Source organism: Pleurodeles waltl, chromosome 6 (assembly GCF_031143425.1).
Source record: "Pleurodeles waltl isolate 20211129_DDA chromosome 6, aPleWal1.hap1.20221129, whole genome shotgun sequence".
Taxonomy (NCBI): Eukaryota; Metazoa; Chordata; class Amphibia; order Caudata; family Salamandridae; genus Pleurodeles; species Pleurodeles waltl.
The window spans coordinates 883,761,793-883,776,412 of record NC_090445.1 but is presented as its reverse complement, the minus strand read 5'-3'; the positions used below and the strand labels follow the sequence as shown (position 1 = coordinate 883,776,412).

General features: G+C 42.8%; 1 protein-coding gene across 2 annotated transcripts in view; it reads left to right on the top strand.

Annotated features, from left to right (window-relative positions):
• Positions 1 to 10,917, top strand: part of SLC25A28 (solute carrier family 25 member 28) — a 46,155-nt gene extending 35,238 nt beyond the window's left edge. The window contains exon 4 of one of the 2 annotated variants that reach the window (XM_069239669.1): positions 7,888 to 10,917. In XM_069239669.1, the coding sequence (XP_069095770.1) occupies positions 7,888 to 8,408 (521 nt within the window). In that variant the 3' untranslated portion in view covers positions 8,409 to 10,917. Of the gene's footprint in view, positions 1 to 7,843 lie in introns of both variants that reach the window. The other variant, XM_069239670.1, reaches the window with a different exon arrangement.
• Positions 10,918 to 14,620: the final 3,703 nt, after the last annotated feature.

Genomic DNA, 14,620 nt, shown 5'->3' with positions numbered 1-14,620 from the left:
AAAGTTCGATGCAGCCGGTAAAAGGGTCGCAGTACAGGCTGCAAACCAGTGGCGCATCGCAAACTCTCAAGCGCTCCTAGCGCGATATGACAGAGCCCACTGGGATGAGATGCAACACCTCATTGAGCATCTACCCACAGAACTACAAAAGAGGGCGAAACAAGTGGTTGAGGAGGGCCAAAACATCTCCAATAACCAGATACGCTCCTCTATGGACGCAGCGGACACAGCAGCAAGAACAGTTAACACGGCAGTAACCATCCGAAGGCACGCGTGGCTACGAACATCTGGTTTTAAACCAGAGATACAGCAGGCGGTGCTCAATATGCCATTCAATGAGCAACAATTGTTCGGACCTGAAGTGGACACAGCAATTGAGAAGCTAAAAAAGGACACTGACACTGCAAAAGCCATGGGTGCGCTCTACTCCCCGCAGAGCAGAGGCACTTTCAACACCTTCCGCAAGACAACCTTTAGAGGGGGGGTTTCGGGGTCAATCCACACAACCCAGTACCTCACAGTCAACACCGTCCACCTACCAGGGACAGAACCAAAGGGGAGGCTTTCGGGGCCAATACAGAGGGGGACAATTCCCTAGAAGCAGGGGAAAATTTCAAGGCCCCAAAACACCTACAAACAAACAGTGACTCACACGTCACTCATCCCCTCCACACAACACCAGTGGGGGGAAGAATAAGTCAGTATTACCAAGAGTGGGACAAAATAACAACAGACACTTGGGTCTTAGCAATCATCCAACATGGTTATTGCATAGAATTTCTACAAATCCCTCCAAACATACCACCAAAAACACAAAATATATCAATACAACATTCGGACCTCCTAGAAATAGAAGTTCAAGCATTACTGCAAAAGAACGCAATAGAACTGGTATCAGATACACAAACAAATACAGGGGTTTACTCACTGTACTTTCTAATACCAAAGAAGGACAAAACACTGAGACCAATCCTAGACCTCAGAACACTAAACACATACATCAAATCAGAACACTTTCACATGGTCACGCTACAGGAAGTGTTACCATTGCTAAAGCAACAAGATTACATGACAACCTTAGATCTCAGACGCGTATTTCCACATACCAATACATCCGTCGCACAGGAAATACCTAAGGTTCGTATTCAAAGGAATACATTACCAATTCAAAGTATTGCCGTTCGGTTTAACAACTGCACCAAGAGTCTTCACAAAGTGCCTAGCAGTAGTGGCTGCACACATCAGAAGGCAGCAAATACACGTATTCCCGTATCTAGACGACTGGCTAATCAAGACCGACTCACTGACAAGGTGCTCACACCACACAGATCAGGTCATACAAACCCTCTACAAACTCGGTTTCACCATCAACTATGCAAAATCACACATTCTGCCGTGCAAGGTACAACAATACCTAGGAGCGACAATAGATACAACAAGGGGAATAGCCACTCCAAGTCCACAAAGGGTTCAAAATTTCCAAAAGATTATACAACGCATGTATCCAACACAAAGAATACAGGCGAAGATGATATTACAACTCCTAGGCATGATGTCCTCATGCATAGCCATTGTCCCAAACGCAAGGTTGCACATGCGGCCCTTACAACAGTGCCTAGCACCACAATGGTCACAAGCACAGGGTCAGCTTCTAGATCTGGTGTTGATAGACCGCCTAACATACCTCTCGCTTCTATGGTGGAACAATATAAATTTAAACAAAGGGCGGCCTTTCCAAGACCCAGTGCCACAATACGTGATAACAACAGATGCTTCCATGACAGGGTGGGGAGCACACCTCAATCAACACAGCATACAAGGACAATGGGACGTACATCAAAGAAAGCTGCATATAAATCACCTCGAACTACTAGCAGTTTTCCAAGCATTAAAAGCATTTCAACCAATCATAACTCACAAATAGATTCTTGTCAAAACAGACAACATGAAAACAATGTATTATCTAAACAAACAGGGGGGGACACACTCGACACAGCTGTGCCTTCTGGCACAAAAAATATGGCAATGGGCAATTCACAACCACATTCGCCTAATAGCACAGTTTATTCCAGGGATCCAGAATCAACTTGCAGACAATCTCTCTCGAGATCACCAACAGGTCCACGAGTGGGAAATTCACCCCCAAATTCTAAACACTTACTTCAAACGTTGGGGAACACCTCAAATAGACTTATTTGCAACAAAGGAGAACGCAAAATGCCAAAACTTCGCATCCAGATACCCACACAGGCAGTCTCAAGGCAATGCCCTATGGATGAACTGGTCAGGGATATTTGCGTACGCTTTTCCCCCTCTCCCTCTCCTTCCATATCTAGTAAACAAATTGAGTCAAAACAAACTCAAACTTGTACTGATAGCACCAACATGGGCAAGGCAACCATGGTACACAACACTGCTAGACCTATCAGTAGTACCCCACGTCAAGTTGCCCAACAGGCCAGATCTGTTAACACAACACAAACAACAGATCAGGCATCCAAACCAAGCATCGCTGAATCTAGCAATCTGGCTCCTGAAATCCTAGAATTCGGACACTTAAACCTCACACAAGAATGTATGGAAGTCATAAAGCAAGCTAGAAGACCATCCACTAGACACTGCTATGCAAGCAAATGGAAAAGGTTTGTTTGCTACTGCCATCATAATCAAATTCAACCATTACACGCATCTCCAAAGGATGTAGTGGGTTACTTACTACACTTACAAAAATCGAACCTGGCCTTCTCTTCCATTAAAATACACCTAGCAGCAATATCTGCATACCTGCAGATTACCCATTCAACTTCACTATTTAGGATACCTGTCATTAAAGCGTTTATGGAAGGCCTCAAAAGAATTATACCACCAAGGACACCACCCGTTCCTTCATGGAACCTCAACATCGTCTTAACAAGACTCATGGGTCCACCCTTTGAACCTATGCACTCTTGCGAAATACAATTCCTAACCTGGAAAGTTGCATTTCTCATCGCCATCACATCTCTAAGAAGAGTAAGTGAAATTCAGGCGTTTACAATACAAGAACCTTTTATCCAACTACACAAAAATAAAGTAGTCCTAAGGACCAATCCTAAATTTTTGCCAAAGGGTATTTCACCGTTCCACCTAAATCAAACGGTAGAGCTACCAGTGTTCTTCCCACAGCCAGATTCCATAGCTGAAAGGGCACTACATACATTAGACGTCAAAAGAGCACTAATGTACTACATCGACAGAACTAAAAACATCAGAAAAACTAAACAACTGTTTATTGCATTTCAAAAACCTCACGCAGGAAACCCAATATCGAAACAGGGTATAGCCAGATGGATAGTTAAGTGCATCCAAATCTGCTACCTTAAAGCAAAAAGACAACTGCCCATTACACCAAGGGCACACTCAACTAGAAAGAAAGGCGCTACCATGGCCTTCCTACGGAATATTCCAATGCACGAAATATGTAAGGCAGCCACATGGTCTACGCCTCACACATTTACCAAGCACTACTGTGTAGACGTGCTATCAGCACAACAAGCCACAGTAGGTCAAGCCGTACTAAGAACCTTATTTCAGACTACTTCCACTCCTACAGGCTGAGCCACCGCTTTTGGGGAGATAACTGCTTACTAGTCTATGCACAACATGTGTATCTACAGCGACAGATGCCATCGAACTGAAAATGTCACTTACCCAGTGTACATCTGTTCGTGGCATCAGTCGCTGAAGATTCACATGTGCCCACCCACCTCCCCGGGAGCCTGTAGCCGTATGGAAGTTAGCTTCAACTTTGTACATTTGTAAATATATTAAATCTTAAATAGGTACATACTTATTCACTCCATTGCATGGGCACTATTACTAACAAACAACTCCTACCTCACCCTCTGCGGGGAAAACAATCGAAGATGGAGTCGACGCCCATGCGCAATAGAGACAAAGAGGAGGAGTCCCTCGGTCCCGTGACTCGAAAGACTTCTTCGAAGAAAAACAACTTGTAACACTCCGACCCAACACCAGATGGCGGGCTATGCACAACATGTGAATCTTCAGCGACTGATGCCACGAACAGATGTACACTGGGTAAGTGACATTTTCATTAATGTGCAATTTGGTTCATTTTTATTAGTTAGGTTTTTCTTGCAAAGAAAAAAAATTGGCACATCCTATAGGTTTCACCTATGCAAGATCTATTGACTTTGTCAATTTTTGTGTGGTGTGGGCCCATTTATAGGGTATATTAGGATTTTGTCTTAAATCCTTGATTGAAGGGAAACGTGAAGAGACAGACGAGTGGATGGAAATATCAAATAATTTAATCAGACTGCATTGAGAGAAGATCAGACAGACGTTACTAAACCATTCGTTTATGAGACGATAATTTTAATTGGAATATGCTGTACTTTAAATTGCAGTGAAAACACTAAATTGTGATTTAATAGTAAAGGAAAGGAGCATACAAAAAGGCGAGGAAGAAAGGGATTTATTTTGTCAGTTTACTCTCTCCACAACCGCCTCTGGACCCAGATAACCAAAAAGGCATAGATCCTCTGAGTGGTGAAGAGCAGTTTTGCTCAGTCTTCCAGGGTTCCCACCATCCAGGCTGCTTGAACCAAACTCTTCATCCTTAGAACTCTTGCATTACTCTAAGAAATGGTCCAGAAACACCATTCCTGCTATTTATGTGCATGGCGAAAGGAAAGGGGGAGGCTCTGCCCTATCTTTCATCTTTGCGATATTGAGTCCTTCCCACTGCAAAAAATGCACAATATCAACTCTGGCTCAGCTATTGATTGTTGAGCAAAGAGAAACACATGATTTGCTTGGTGTACCTTCATCCTACCTGCTGTCATGTGCACGTTCTGAAGGAGCACAGGAATTAGATTAATTATGAGAAACCAATATTACCTATACAGGTTACGATGATTTATTATCTGTGCCACCCACAGGTCTTTAAAGGTCCTAGTACCAATGATTATTTTCCTACAAGAGCAAAAGGTTCACTGCTACGCAGACCTCGACTGCTCTCCCTCTGACAGTGTTCGGAGAGGTTACAGAGTCCCCTATTGACAGTAACATTAGTGCCCATAATGAACACCACAAACCTCATACAAGCTAAGGTTCTTGGTGAACTATGTGAAAACCAGTCCAGGCCCATTCTTCACTCTGGGTAACGTCCATCAACCAAGCAGTTGTTTATTTTTTGACCAGATAGGCAAGCCTGTTGGTTTCACATGTTTGTAAGACTACAAAGAGTCTCTATAAGGGAGGTAACACCTTCTGGGCTTCATGTGCTACCGTTAGTTAAATCTGTCAGGGCACTGGTATCAGCTGCCAGTAGACCAGTCAAAGCCCATCTGTCATCCAGCCATAGCTCTGACTTTAGAATGATTGGACCATTCTCTCAACCTCATTGTGGGATGCCACCTTCATCTTGCCTTTCCTGCAGCATGCAGTCACCACCGATTCCTCAGCATGATTGTGGATCATGCTGCAGGGAAACTTTCCACGAGTGTTTGTGGGATATACTTGTGGCCAGCATATAAACGTGTTGCAGCTTTAGGCCATCTTCTTTCCGTTTATGACCTTCATGTCTGCTAATAACTGTGGTGGCAACGGTCTACACAAACAACATGATGGCTACCTTCTACATTGGAAAACAGAGCACCCACAACTCTGTTAGCTGGCTGTTTCTCTGTGGGGATAGGCAGTGCAACAAGACATGTCTCTGGTACTCTCCCATATTGTAGGGATTTTGGAACCAGAGTGGACAGCCTAAGAAGCTGCCTCTAATCATTCCCGAGTGGCAAGTGATCAACATCCTCTTAGAAGCTTGGGCTGGCCTCCTGTAGATGCCTTTGCGATCACTTTTCCAAACAGGATGACCTAGCTTTTTGGATGTATGGGGAGCCGACTCATCTGACTTAAAGAATTTTTCATAGATCACGGAGTACCATGGTGTGCAGTGTTGCCAATTCCTCCAGCTTAGCATTGCCTACTTGAGAGCATTGCCAGGTTGAGAACATTGTCTGACTTCATGTCCAGCTTCCCAAAGGACGGTCAGCCTCTCCTTGGAGAGTGGAGTGCTACACCCCTCTGTCCTATAGCTTATCCTGAGCTCACAGTTCTGGAGGAGTGGACTATTGAGCACTCTTCTCTGAGAACCTATAGGTGTAGGGTGCTGCCAAAAAGTCCCCCACTTGATGCCAGTAGAGAAGCAAGTAGTTTGTGTTTTTCTTTGGGTCTTGTTGATCTACAACAATCTGCTTTCCTGCTCAATCAATATCATGTCTTTTTAATGATACCTGACCGCTATCATTAGTTGGGTTCTTGCAAAAATGATGGGTACACCTTTTGGGCCATATCCTGCGACCTAAAACTTCATTTGTGGATGGAGGCCTCTTGAGTTGCTACAGCAATGGCCAACAGCATGAGTGAATTTTAGACCTGCACACCATAAAGCTCTTCACAATGTTTCATAGGGATAAGGTGGTTCTTCAGATACACCCATCGTTTGCCATGAAAGCGCAGTCAATGCTTCACCTGTGAGAACAGATTTGCAAGAGTGATAAGTTACAAGAAACTTCACACATGCTGTGACTGTTACCTGGAATGCAAGGTATACCACTGGCAAACCCCTGTACACCCGGGATTTCCTTCCCTGTTCCTTCCAGCAACAACCCTCCTCCCACTCTTCTGCTCTCTGACATTGACCTATCCCACTGAAGGCTGGTTCACTGCACCCAGTATCCTCCATCTAATCGACACCTCGCCTTGTCCCGCTCCTCTCCAGCTGACCACCCTCTTACCATCGTCAATTCACCTACTTGCAGTAATTGTTCTCATTTTGGTAAGGCTTAGAAAGACACACTTTCCCCACAGCAAATGTTTGGTGGCCACTCTGATCATTCTTTGTGGCAAGTTTTACCAGTCCGCTCCGTCACCTACCTCTCTGTGAACTGTTTGTCACACCATCTTGTTCTGACCCCAGAAATCTGTGGCTGCTGTCCTTACCTCCTTACATTGCCGTACTTAAACAATGCCAGTATTTTGTGGCTTACACTATCTCAAACTGACATATTTCTCCACCATGCTCAGTCTGCCCCACTTCCCTACAGCCAGTATTGCAAGCCAGCTCTTGACACATAACTTCCTTGCTTGCATCTGCTTTCTGCCTTCTTTGTGTCGCACTGACGTTCTTCCTCACAGCCTCTGTACTGTTCTAAAACATTCTTTTCTGTTATCTGCTGGGAAAACTCGCCTTGCAATGAACTCTGAGCCACCTCTTCCAATGTGCTCCCAGCACTAGTTAGCTGTAAATATAAAATATGTGCAATATAAATCAACTTGTTTTAGTACCTAAAGAAAAGGTAGTTTTTTTAAATGAAGTATGTTATTGAGCCATTTGAAATGTTAGATCTAAGGTTTAAAAATGCAAGAGTTGAATGTTAAACACTTGTGATACTCGGTTGATGTCACATTGGTATAAGCTAGATAGTAGGAAACGTGACGGCTGAAAATTTTGGAGGTAAATATAAATGGATACTGTTTTCGATGGCAAAACTCGTGCTTTTTTAATCCTTTCTATATAGTATGGACTCCCTCCTCCATGTGAATTTGATGTTAGTTAATTTTATAAAGCAATTTTAATCAGTTAAGGCTAGGTGATGAGTTTGAGTTAGTGAGAAATGTGTTACTGTGTGAACATTTAAGACGTGTGTGGTGATCTGGAAATGCAAAAATGTTAATGCAAGCTTTTTTTTTCCAGTAGGACTAATGCTTTTTTTTCCCCTCCCTGTTTTCGGACTAATGGCCTTTTTGCACACGAACATGCTGCTGCTCTCAGTACGTCAACCTTCCTGATGATACAATTTCCTCTTCTGTTGATAGTGGTGAAGCAGAGGATGCAGATGTACAACTCCCCCTACAGGAGGGTGACAGACTGCATGCGGGCAGTGTGGCGGAAAGAAGGTGCTGGTGCCTTTTATCGGAGCTACACCACCCAACTGACTATGAACATCCCGTTCCAGGCCATTCACTTCATGACTTACGAGTTAATGCAGGAGCACCTCAATCCTCACAGACAGTACAACCCAGCCTCCCACATGCTGTCTGGTGCATGTGCAGGAGCAGTGGCCGCTGCAGTCACTACACCACTGGACGTTTGCAAAACGCTTCTTAACACTCAAGAATCCCTGGCTGTAAACTCCTTCAACGTCGGAGGACATATCACAGGCATGGCTAATGCTTTTAGGACAGTGTACCAAGTAGGTGGAGTGACTGCCTACTTCCGAGGGGTACAGGCCAGAGTGATTTATCAGATGCCCTCCACAGCCATTGCATGGTCTGTGTATGAGTTCTTCAAATACTTCATCACCAAACGAAAAGAGGAAAGGAGAGCAGGACACTGAAGCTTGCATTTGAAAAAAGGGGCTTAAGTTGCACCTGCTCTAGTTCTACTCCAGGCAGAGTTAATCCATTTCCAGTCTGCATTCCCCTTGCCTTTTTAATGCTTTTAACAATATTTTTCTTGGATTAAAAAGAAAATGTATGAGTCACGACCTAGGAACGTTTTGAACATATAGAACTAACCAAATCTCCTCAACTCAAATTTTAGCCCTAGCTGAATATCTTCCGAAATCAATCTACTTAGCAATTACCTAGTCGAAACTAATATTAGTTTGATACATTAGACCAGTTCTAAGATGAGTACTAAAACAATTAATTCTCCCTTGCACCTGACTGGCTTTCAATTTCCTAAGTGAGGAAATATCACCATTCCGCTTGCTTACTAATACACAACAAGATGTTTTATCTAAGTTATGAGCGGCTTCTACCACATTTTCCTATACCTTCCTTGAATCTTCTGTGTTCCCCACCACAGGGTCGTTTTAATTTGATTGTAGACTGGACCCTGCTTTCACCCCCAAACTGTTAGTTTCAGCACTTGGGAAAAATCTGTTTTTGGAAAGGGCCTAGACTCATGCCTCTGTTGTAGAGGGCATTTTGCTCTGGCCACTGCTTTTTAAGTAATGGTATTCGTATAATCTATTTTTGGAATAGAAGCTACTGCTTTTCATATCGTCTGTCAAAAAATGTCTCTGTGCTTGAATCCCTCCATAAGTACATACTTTACAGCAAATTTCACTTCCGGGGAATACAGTGTTTTGGCAAACATACTTTGTCAACTTGATACATGTGTTGACTTGGTCTGTGGTAGTTATTTATTCAGCTCATACAGTTATTAGGTATAAAAAGCATTTTCTTCCTGCAATAATCTGTGCTGTATGTTGCTGCTTAAAACCATGCTTGCCTTCTGATGAAATGCAAAATGGAAATGCACTCCATTATTTTACGGGTAGAAAGTGTTATCTTTCTCTGGAAACGTTTTCTTGCAACTGACTTAAGCTCGGCATTGTCCCAAATCAAGGCCACGGTGCTGCGGAAAAAGTTTTAACTTTGCCTGGAGTTTTACTTTCTACACTCTACCTGACTAAGCTTTTCTGACCCAGATTGTTTGGTTAAATTGGCTCCAGAAAAAGGCTACATTATTTGCGGAGCTTGGTAAATGAAGAAACACTCGACCAGTAATCACTGTTTGCTGAATTTTGATTGCACTGTTAACCAAAGTATGTGGACTGTTTTTCCATTGGTGAGAGGATCTAGTAGTCTTGGCCGTTGTCGCTATTATGCACGCACACTTGAACACACACTTAAACTAGCCAAGAATGTGACAGGAGCCCCCAACACTGTTGGTGAGATTTATACGTTCAAATTGTCTTGAACCCAATGCTTACCCTTTCCCTTTAAGAAAAACGTCTTGTTTATTATCCCCAACAATTTCAAACCACCTGTTGTCAAACAGCTATTATGGTTTCTGCTTTGAAGGCTTTGAAGGAGATAAGAAGATAAAAACCGTACAGTAATAATGATTTATTTAAACTGTTGAGTTCAATTGTCATACCTACATTGGAGTGGCACTTAAAACATGGCCAAAGGAAATATGGACCAATTCTTTGTAAAGGGGCAGGTATATGCATTCAAAAAGTTAACTGTATACCACAAAAGTAATCTTCGGATGAGTATCCTGGATAGTTGGGCATGAGAAGGGTAGTAGTGGGCTGAGGATTGTTGGTGGCTAACCTGCTGGTAGAGTGACTTGATGATTGTAGGGGGTTCGATTGCAGGAAATTTACAGCATTGGTCGGTCTTACTTATTAGGCGGGTTTCTATGCTCTATACAGAACATTCCTAGGAAGAAAATTAATTTGTGTTTTCTCACAGAAAGCTGCCTCTAACAATGGCTGTTGGAGTTTGGGGTGGAAGACCCTTTATATAAATGGTTAGTTTGCTACAAACCTAATTCCTCTGAATGTGATCTTTTTCTTACCAGGGGTGGTCTTCTTTCTTGAAGACCTCAAAGCACACACTCCTTAAAAGCTGAACATCATTTAAATGTAAACTGTTTGAGCCTCTGAGATGAGTTTGGTATATTTCCGGTGTGGAATGGCTCTTTTGGTTGTGATGGTAGGGGTTATTCTATTTTTGGCCTTCTGTGGTCTATGAAATTCAAATGTACCTCTTGTTGTTTGCACCCCATTCTCTCCAGCTACCTTTCACAGTTTATTGTGCATTGAAATAAGCCTTCTTTGTTTTGAAATAGCAAAGGATGTTTAAAATGTTATTACTTAGTCTTTGAGAGCACTGAATATGCAAAAAGAAATTTGTTGAATCCGTCATACCTCTACTCCTGGACTCCACTGATAAATCTTACCTTCAGAAAAGGCACTCCATGTATGAAGTCATGTGAACTGACTGCAATTGCAAATTTGTTAACTTCATAAATCCAGCATTCATCTCTATTTATGTTTTGTCTCTTTTCTAGAGCTGGTTGCGCCAAAATAAACGTCGGGCAAGTGATTTCCCTTTGTTATCTTTCCTCTTAATTGTTTTGTGAGGCATTTTTGTTCCAGGTGTAGAAAATTAAATATCTCAATCTCTAGTACATTCTGCAAATTACTTTTGTAGTTTGGATCCTACATGCTGTGATGTACACCTACTGACCATGTATTTATCGAAGCTCAGATTCCTCCTGACCCTGTTGTTGCCTCTGCTGCTCCCAAAAGGGTTAATAGCCAATCAACAAAAAACAAAAAGATGACCTATGTAGTGGGAGATTTTAAAGAAGGAGAAAAATGGTCAATCACCTGGAGACACACCACCTCCTGACAAGGAAAATATGAAGTTAGATGTGGCAGGTAAAAGGGGAACAGCTCAAGCAGCCAATCAGTGGCGCATTTCTAACTCGCATGCATTACTATCCCATTATGATAAAGCTCACTGGGATGTCATGTAGGAGCTTCTACAATATCTTTACTAGGAACATTGTAAAAGGGGTGCAGAAATTGTAGCTGAAGGGCAAACTATCCCGAATTTAATTAGATGTGTGCTGGATGCTGCTGATAAAGCAGCGCGCAGTATTAACACCAGCGTCATCATTGGACAACATGCCTGGCTCATGCTTTAAACCAGAGGTATAGCAGGCAGTGTTAAACATGCCCTTTGATCAAGAGCACTTTGGCCCATAGTTGCATACAACTCTTGAAAAGCTCAACAAAGAACATCAGACTACCAAAGCTGCAGGGGCACTCCAAGCCAGCACCCACGGGTACCTTTCGTTGTCTGAGATTCTCAAGAGGCTTTTGGTTGTCCTTCACTGACTATTTGTCCACACAAGCAAAGCCCATTGCTCAATTATACTCCAGAGGTTATTATTGAGGTTCCTACAGGAACTATAATAAAGACTGAGGAAAGCTATCTACATCAAGGAGCTCCTCATCTACCACCAAGCAGTGACTGCCTCCACCTGCCACTACCACACATCACTTCTGTAGGCGGCAGACTAAAACACATTTACCCACAGTGGTCTCAAACTGCCACGGGTCAGTGGGTACTTTCAATTATCCAAAATGGTTACTGTTTGGAGCGCACATCCACTCTGCCAAACATACCCCCTCGTAATCCCAGACTTTGTTTTAAGAACATCTCACTCTTCTCAAAGAGGCCATAGAACCAGTTCCATTACAACACTAAGATACTGGAGTTTACTCTCTCTTTTTTCTAATACCCCAAAAAGACTGGTCTCCCAGACTAATCTTGGGTCTCAGACCCTTAAACCATTACATCCTGTCAGAACACTTCCACATGGTCACTTTTAAACAAGATGTCATTCCCCTTCTCCACAAGGGCAATTTCATGATAGTGTTAGACCTAAATTACTCCTATTTTCACCTTCCCATTCACCCAGCAAACCGTAAATACCTCAGATTTTTGGGTGCAGGAAAACATTACCAATTCCAGGCCTTACCTTTCAGGGTCACAACTGCCCCCTGAGTATTCACCAAATGTCTTGCAGTAGTGGCTGCACACCTGAGAAGACAAGTACACATCTTCCCTTACTTGGATGACTGGCTTATCGAGGGCAGTTCGCTCCAAGAATGTCAACGTCACACTCGACTTACAATCTCCTACACACTTTAGGATTCACCATCAATTACCTCCAATCACATCTTCAACCCCTCCAGCTACAACCCTATTTAGGAGCTACTCTCAAAACACACTAAAGAGCAGCGTTTCTCAGCTCAGCCTGAATTCAAGCTTTTCACAGAATGATTGCTCTATTAACAGAGAACCATTCATACACAGTAAGGACTTCTATGCACCTACTAGGGATGATGGCATCCTTCATCGCCATCATACCGCATGCCAGACTTCATATGCGTCCCCTGCAACAGTGCCTCTCTTGTCAATGGTCTCGGGCACAGTGTTACCTGGAAGATCTAGTGTTGCTGGACCGCCAAGCTTATCTATCTCTGCAGTGGTGGAACACCTCAAACCTTATGAAAGGGCAGCCCATCTTAGACCATGTGCCTCAGATCACTCACTACAGACTCCTCACATATAATTGGGGAGCTAATCTCCACAACCTCACAGTTCAGGAGCTATGAAATATCACTCAACAGTCCTTACACATCAATCATCTAGAAGTTTTCCTAGCAATGAAAGCATTCCTTCCACACTTGCAACACAAGGTGGTGTTGGTATGTACAGACAACATCACTGCCATGTACTATCTTCAAAAACTGGGGTGGGGGGGTTGAGGGGGGTGGGGAGGGCGAAGACACAATCGCCTAAACTATCCCATCTTGCACAAACAAAACGGAAATGGGCAATTCATCACCACATTCACATAGTGGCACAATATCTCCCAGGGATAGACAATCAATTTGCAGACCTGCTAAGCAGGATGCAGCAACAAGTCCACGAATGGGAACTCCACCCACAGCACTTTCTAAAGTGGGGAACACCTCAAATAGACTTATTTGCCACACCTCAGAACACAAAAGGCCAAAACCTTACCTCCAGGTATCCTCACCCACACTTCAGAGGCAATGCTCCACGGATAAGTTGGTCAGGAATATTTGTTTACGCTTTTCCTCCTCTCCCACTCATCCAAAGCCCTCAACCTAGCGATATGGCTCCTGAGGTCATAGAATTTGAGTACTTCCATCTAGCACAAGAATGGAGGTTCTTAGAGAAGCACGTAACCCACAACTACACATTGTTACGCAGCAAAATGGAAACGTTTTGTTTGCTATTGTCAATCCAAAAACATTGATCCTCTTGAACCAACAATTCAACAGATAGTTTACTTACTATATTTACAAAAAGCTATTCTTGCTTATACCACCATTTGTCTTCACTTATCAGCTATAGCTGCATATTTTCAGAACAGGTAGCATACTTCTTTGTTTAGAGGTACTGTTATGAAGGCATTTATGGAAAGACTTAAGTCATTCCACCAATGGTGCCTCCAGTACCCTCCTGAAATCTTCATATTGTTCTCACAAGGCTTATCGGTCATCCGTTTGAGCCACTTCATTCCTGTTCTCTACAGTTTCTGTCATTGCAGGTAGCCTTTTTAGTTGCCAACACTTCCCTTACGCGTGCAAATGAGCTCCAGGCTTTACTCTTGGAAGAACCTTTTTTCCAAATTCACAAAGAAAAACTTGTATTAAGAACTAATCCAAAATAACTTTTAAAAGTAGCTTCACAATTTCATATCAATCAGTCAATAGAATTGACAGTTTTCTTTCCTAAATCTGATTATGTGGTTCGGTCTACATAATACACAAGAGTCCTTTTCGCATCAAAAGACTTTTGGAAAACAAAACAACTTTCTGTGGCTTTTTCAAAGCACCCATGAAGGAGAAGCTATATCTAAACCAAGTATAGCTTATAATGTATTCAAACTTGCTATCCTGAAGCCAAACGACAATTGCCTACACCACCTAGAGCACACTCCACTATGAAAAAAGGTGTATCTATGGCATTTTAGATGACATACCTGTAGTAGATATTTGTAAAGCAGCTACATGGACTACAGCACATACCTTTTCAAAACATTGGGTTGATGTTTTTGCACGTCAACAGGCAAATGTCTGGCAACTAGTACTAAAAACACTCTTTCAACAATTACAACTCCTGCGCGCTAGCCACCGCTTCATGAGGGGACTACAGTCTATGCATAGGATGTGTATCTAAAGCCACACGTGTCATTCAA